This window comes from Paramormyrops kingsleyae, chromosome 12 (genome assembly GCF_048594095.1).
Source record: "Paramormyrops kingsleyae isolate MSU_618 chromosome 12, PKINGS_0.4, whole genome shotgun sequence".
Taxonomy (NCBI): domain Eukaryota; kingdom Metazoa; phylum Chordata; class Actinopteri; order Osteoglossiformes; family Mormyridae; genus Paramormyrops; species Paramormyrops kingsleyae.
In genome coordinates this window covers 11,224,170-11,231,176 of record NC_132808.1, presented here as the reverse complement: position 1 = coordinate 11,231,176, position 7,007 = coordinate 11,224,170, and the positions used below count along the sequence as shown (strand labels likewise).

Below are 7,007 nucleotides of genomic sequence, written 5' to 3'. Positions count from 1 at the left end.
TAAAAATTTACTTGATTTATTACTATGTTCAAAATTGTCCAAGCGTAATCTCTGTATGTAAAACTGAGTTTTTTTGTCTCTTAATTCTTGCAATTTAATTTTATTTTTTCTCAGGTCATTGAGAAGGTGTTTTTCTTGGGAGGCAACATGTGCTGATTCCAAAGTTTTAATTTTCTGTTCTAGTTCAGTTTCGAGTGCTTTTTCTTTCTTCTTTTTATGTACTGAATATGAAATTATTCTGCCTCGTATTACAGCCTTTGCTGTCTCCCAGAGAATGCACGCAGAGATACCTGGCAGGTCATTTGTTTCAATAAATGTTGTCCAATCTTTTTTAATAACTTCTAGAAACTCTGAGTTCGTTAGTAATGATGTATTCAGTCTCCACCGTTTAAAAGGTGGTGCACTAACTTTTACAGTGACCGTCATAGTGACAGGTGCGTGGTCACTGATTGTTATAGGGTGAATTTGTGTGTCAGATATATCTTTCATAACTGTATTGCTCGTAAGAAAAAAGTCTATCCGGGAGTAAGAATGATGGACTGGTGAGAAAAACGTGTATTCTCTGAGCGTGGTGTGAAAAGTACGCCAGACATCGCATAGGCCGAAATCATTCATATATTGTTTTACTGTTTCAGATGATTGGCAAGTACGGTAACTAGCTGCTGTACTACGTCTGTCAGATTCTGGGTTAAGTACTAAGTTGAAGTCCCCTCCCAGTATAAGTTCTGTGTCTGAGTGCGATGATATTTCAGCAAAAAGGTGGTGGAAGAAGGAGGAGTCATCACTATTTGGACCGTATATATTGGCAATACATATCTCTTTGTTATATGCTGAAATTTTAATAATTATGAATCTACCTTCTGGGTCTGCGATAGTGTCTTTACAGTTGAAACATATTCTTTTGTTGATTAAAATTGCTACACCTCTCTGTTTTGAATTATAACTAGCTAAGTATACGTGTGGAAATTCTGGTGAATTTAATGTACACTGTCCTGTTTTGGCTAAGTGAGTTTCCTGCAGTAGGACAATGTCTGCCTGTAATGTTGTTAGATATTCTAAGATTTTATGTCTCTTAGCAATTGAGCCAATACCACGCACGTTCCAAGTGACAAAGCGTAGTGAATTCATGCTGTCCTAACTTAGACCCCCTGAGTGCAATCTAATGTTAAAATGGATGGATGTGTGTGTATGTGAAAGACTCTGTGTGAATGAGTCTGAATATGTCAGGATTAGTGTGTGTGCAAATATCAATGTGTGAATGCCTCCATGTGTGTTATTAAGGTGAGGAGATCTGTCTGAGCTTGAGTGGGCATGTGTATATGTGAGTGTATGAATGCATACATGTGTGATGTTAAGATGAGGGGGTGCGTGTATGTTTGAGTGGGCATCTATGCATGCGAGTGTGTGACTACCTACGTGTCGGTGTGGGTGTATAGTATCTGGTAGACTGCTTCCAGATAAAACATTTTTGAGCGTCAATATCGATATGCAACAATTAACATAACAACCAAATTGACAATGATGGCCATAACAATAACAACAACAACAACAACTGCGACTGTAGTGAGACATTAAACAAGGGGGTTGAGGAACAGTAAGGGATATAAAGTGAACCAGCCTTAATAGTCTTTAGACAAAGCCGTCTAGTGTGCGGCGTGCGCTAAAAACCTGTATTAACTGCCAAACTTTAAAGTCAGTTTGTTAAATGCGTGTTACCTTAGTCGGAAGTGGTTTCAGTAGAGCCAAGCAGTGGTGTTCTGGTCGCGAAATAGTTGTCCATTAACATACAGTCTGTCTACCGCGATGACAGCTCGGGCTCCCTCCGCAATGAATTTTTTCCTGAGCTGGAACAGGATTCTGCGACGATCCAGGATTTCTTTGGGGAATTGGTCGTTGACGCTGAAGTCCGTTCCTCTGAGCTCCCTGCCTCGGCTTTTCACCAGTTCCTTTTGCTTGAAATGTTCAAACTTGGCCACGATAGGTCTTGGACGCTGAGCTTCTTTCCTCACCCCTCCTATGCGGTGGACCCGATGAAACGTGATGTTGTTGACGGTGTCCCGAGGAAGTTTAAGTTCTTGTTGCATGAAGTTTCTGATGGTAGCTTCTGCGTCTTCCTCTGCGCGCTCCGGAATTCCGGCGAACACTAAATTGTCCCGCATACTTCTTGCTTGAATATCAAGCAGGGACTCTTTCATGCGCTTATGTTCTGTGGAGAGTTTCGCCATACCTTCCGTGAGGGATGTTACGGAGTCTCTGAGAATCTTGTTTTCAGATGCTAGCGATTCCACCTGTTGTTGACTGTACTCCAGAGATTCCCGTAATGCTTGAAATTCCTTGTGTAGGATTTCTACAAGTGCCAGTCGGGCGTCAAAACTGGAAAGTTTGTTGTTAATGGACTCTAGGATATCTCCGTATTCCTTATCAGGCGATGAAGGGCTACTTGAGGGGCTGTTTGAGGTACAGTCCGAGCGTGTTCTCTTCGTGGACGGAGTCGCTTGGTTCTTCTTCATGATGAGTCGTTCGTAACACTCGTCCACGTAATCCTGTAAATCTTCCAAGCTTTCTTCGTCCAGGATGTAAATGAGTGAACTTATTTATCCGATAAAGTACTATAAATACTATTATTAATATTTTGGCTTGGTTAAGTTGGCTATCGAAGTAAGTTTTGTTTTGTTTTTTTTTTAGTAGGACGCTACCATGTTGGATTACGCACAGCTCTCGCGAGATCTCACAGCATTACTGCTCTCTACTTAGCAATAGACCTAAATTGAACAGCGTCCTATTCCTGCTCTTCCTAATGGAGCCACGGTAATGCTGAAGGAAAGTGAGAGGAAGAGGAAGGATGCGCAACACTACAATCTGCGACATCGTGCACAGAATCTCGGCAGACTCGCTCCCGGGCAGGATGTGTGGGTCACAGACCAAAGAGCGGCTGGAGCTGTCATTGGAAGCTACACTACACCCCGCTCATACCTGGTGGAGGGTCCCCATGGGATCATCAGGCGAAACCGTCACCATCTCATTGCTATGCAGCCCTCGCCGGAGCAGAGCAGTGGTGGAGCAGCTGAGCATATCCTGGGAGGCGTTCCAGAACGACCTTCCACAGAACATCCTGCAGCAGCACTGCCACAGCAGAACGTTTTGGAACCACCATCTACTCCTACTCTCAGAACCAGGTCGGGGAGAGCTGTAGTAAGACCGACCCGGTTGGACTTATAGTTTTGTTCACAGTTTCCAGGGCCTAGGAGGCATTTAAAAAAAAAAAAAAAAATGTGTTCAATATTGTGAATGAGCCATTTCATGTTTTGCGCTGTTTGGATGTAAGCCTTCGAGCATTAGTCTCTAGGGTGAGGACAGATAGCACAGGGCTGGTATTGTGTTTGTAATTTCTTGTTCCACGTTAAGGATTAGACTGCTGTGTGTCTGTTATGTGGATCGGAGGGTTCAGGATTCAGAGGGTGCAGACCTTCCAGCCACAGGGGCAAAATAACCCCCTAGGGTCTTGCTGATTCAATGGTAGTCTACCCATTGATTCTTAAAAGGGGAGATGTGGTGTAATTAGTTATTCGGGTGGAGACTACGGGGGGTCGCGGAGTGATGACGTGTGGATAATTATTAAAAGACACGCTACAATAACAGTCGGACTCACGAAGTGTTTTTTTAATAACACGACACCCCCTACTGGCGAGAATCATTCTCTGCCAGCACAATTACATATCAGAAAGTCCAAGTAGTTATTTAGGTCACAGTACAATGCAGAACAAAAGGTTTACACCATTGAAGTTATATACAGTAATATATACATTTGGCAAATAAGAATCCAGCAATTCAAATTGTGTACATTGAAATAAATCGCTCCTTGAGAGTTACCGCTATGGTCGAGAGGGAATAATATTCATTGTTTCTGCAATGTTTTGCGTTTTGCATTTTGGGGCTGGCTCATTTTTTGAAAATGGATGTGCTCATGGCCACGAGGGAGAGGGGGGTAGGTAGTTGACTTCAGCTAAGTTCCCCTAGTTTACTATCAGTGTATCATGTAGGTCAGCTAGGTTTAACTTTTATTAAGAATGGAACAAATAAATTTTCAAAATTTATCAAGGTGACTCGCCTACATTCTGAGCTTGGCAGTATAACTTTACAAAGTTGCAAGTGTGGAAGGTTAGATTGGAACTAAGTGAAGAATAAGGTTTCCTGCTGGCATCTTCATGGAATTTTGATCTGTGTTCTGTCCAGGTTAAACTTATATGAACTATGAATGGGCATGAGACTAAACCACTTAACCACAAAATCATTTGTTAGGCTATACACTTTTTGATGAAGTGGTGTAATGGACTTAAAATAAATGAATAAAATCTCTAGCAGAAAAATGCGTACCTATTATTCTGATATAAACTACCAATTTAAAAAAGTCAGTCATCAGTGCAAAATGCAAAACATTGAGGAAACGCAAAAACATAATTCAGAGACTGCCAAGCAATTAAATACAAAACATTTAACAAAGAGAGAGGTAAGGAGCAGGCACTGATTAGTGTGTTGCTGCACCCAGCACACGACGAACCACTTCAGGGATGAGAACCCGAGTGCAGCCATGTGGTGGGTGATACCTCAGCACCACACTAGTCCAAATGGACCTGCTACCAACCCCCAAGTTTTTCCCTGGAAGTTGAAGGACTTCCTTATAGGGCTGAATGTAGATTAACATCACATCTAGGATGAAGCAATTGCAGGTTAAGGGCTTTACTCAAGGCCCCAACGGAGTAGAATCACTCTGGCAGAATAAGGATTTGAACAAGCAGCCTTCCAGTTACTGGTACAGATCCCTAGCCTCAGAGCCACCACTCCACCTGACAACAAAACATAAAAAATACACAAAATTAAGAAATAAGAAACAAAAAAAAACAAGAAACTTAAAGAAAATAAAAAAACTCTAAGAATAATAATTGAACTTCGAGGAAAGTAAATTTACAATTCTCTGGCATAATATAGGAATATAGTTGTATGACCATGGTCTTTTATTTACATTTTCTTTCCAACACTGCCCTCTAGTTCCTAGTCATCTGCTCTGTGTTCCGTCCATTGGAATCACCAAGTGGCAAGATTTCCAGCTCCCGATTGTCACATGTTCTCTGCAAAAGAGTTTCAGTTAAGACATTTGAGATTCACAGGTTCCAATAAACATCTAACATAGTGACCAGGAAGTGGTATTTACCTTCAAGGTTACTTGACTATTTTTACCAAATAACTATAAATAGTAAAAGTACTCATCAAACACCTTGTAAAATATTCACAACCTTCATGCATGGACAAAATTTAAGGGTTAAAAAAGCATCTGTGGATCATGTGATGTGTGAATTCAGTGATGTATTTTTGAAAGTTTGATTACTATAAGGCTGGGCTGCTTATTCCTGCTCCTGGAGATTTACCACCTAGTGCAAAGAGTATTACATAATTACAAAATGCTGCCTATTGAAGTGTTACAGCTGTTGTTTCAGCTATGTCACGGTATGGTGGTATACAAAAAGTTAATTTTGTATGGGAAATTAAAACTGGTATACTGGATCAACCAGTATTCCGCCCAATTCCAACTAAAATTTAACACACCTGACTTTAATATTCAACTACTCCCTTTGATTAGATCAAGAGTGTAAACTTGCAATCCCTACTCTAAAGTCTTAGACAGGAGAGAAAACTAGCTGTGACTTGAGGCCACTAAAGCCCTGGAAAGAGGATTAATGGATACAACCTTAATTAAACATTAATTAAACTGAAGGTAAATCATGGGTGTTCCGTCGTTAAAGTCTGTGAATGGCTTTTTCCTTTAATGACTGAGTGAAAGCCTAGAAGATTTTTTTGGTGATTAAATGCCAGCATTTACTAGGACACAGATATTACAGGCACCATATTTAGAAAGATCAATTTCCATTTACTATGCAGAAATTATTTGTAGTAATATGTACCCATCCAATATCTTGGTTTCTGCCACCATTATCCACTCTGTCAAGCAAAGTCAGCAGTGCTCGGATTAAGTGAGAAGGTGCTTAGATTGTGAGAATATCCATGCATCTTCTGTAACTGCTTATCCTATTTCAGGTTGCAGGGGGTCCGGAGCCAATGGGTGCAAGGCAGGAAACAACCTAGGATGGGTGCCAGCCCTCATACATGCACATCTATGGGTAATTAGGTAACTCCTATTAACTTCAGCATGTTTTTGAACTGTGGAGGAAAACCGGAGGAAACCCCACGATGACACGGGGAGAACATGCAAACTCCACACACATGTAACCCAGACAGAGACTCAAACCCAGGTCCCAGAGGTGTGAGACAATGGTGCTAACCACTGTGCCACCGTCTCATTGCAGGAACACAGTCATGGCCAAAAGTTTTGAGAATGACACAAGCATTGGATTTCACAAAGTTTACTGCCTCAGTGCTTGTAGATTTGTTTCTATGGTATGCTGAAGTATAATTACAAGCATTTCATAAGTGTCAAAGGCTTTTATTGACAATTACATTAAGTTTATGCAAACAGTCAATATTTGCCCTGTTGGCCCTTTTTCAAGACCTCTGCAATTCGCCCTGACATGCTGTCAATCAACTTCTGGGCCAAATCCTGACTGATGGCAGCCCATTCGTGCAAAATCAATGCTTGCAGTTTGTCAGACTTTGTGGGTTTTTGTTTGTCCACCTGCCTCTTGGGGATTGACCACAACTTCTCAATGGGATTAAGGTCTGGGGAGTTTCCTGGCCATGGACCCAAAATGTCGATGTTTTGTTCCCTGAACCACTTAGTTATCACTTTTGCCTTATGGCACGGTGCTCCACCATGCTGGAAACGGCATTGTTCATCACCAAACTGTTCTTGGATGGTTGGGAGAAGTTGCTCTGAGAGGATGTTTTGGTACCATTCTTTATTTATGGCTGTGTTCTTAGGCAAAATTGTGAGTGAGCAGCAGACTTTGTGAAAATTTATATTTGTGTCATTCTCAAAACTTTTGGCCTCGGCTGTA

General features: G+C 41.3%; 1 protein-coding gene across 2 annotated transcripts in view; it reads right to left on the bottom strand.

The window, feature by feature from the left end:
- Window positions 1-3,639: 3,639 nt before the first annotated feature.
- Window positions 3,640-7,007, bottom strand: part of LOC111859306 (uncharacterized) — a 73,373-nt gene continuing 70,005 nt past the window's right edge. For both annotated transcript variants that reach the window (XM_072718682.1, XM_072718683.1), the window contains exons 18-19: window positions 5,021-5,126; window positions 3,640-4,844 (exon numbers count right to left, since the gene is read on the bottom strand). In XM_072718682.1, the coding sequence (XP_072574783.1) occupies window positions 5,043-5,126 (84 nt within the window). In that variant the 3' untranslated portion in view covers window positions 3,640-4,844; window positions 5,021-5,042. The remainder of the gene's footprint in view (window positions 4,845-5,020; window positions 5,127-7,007) is intronic.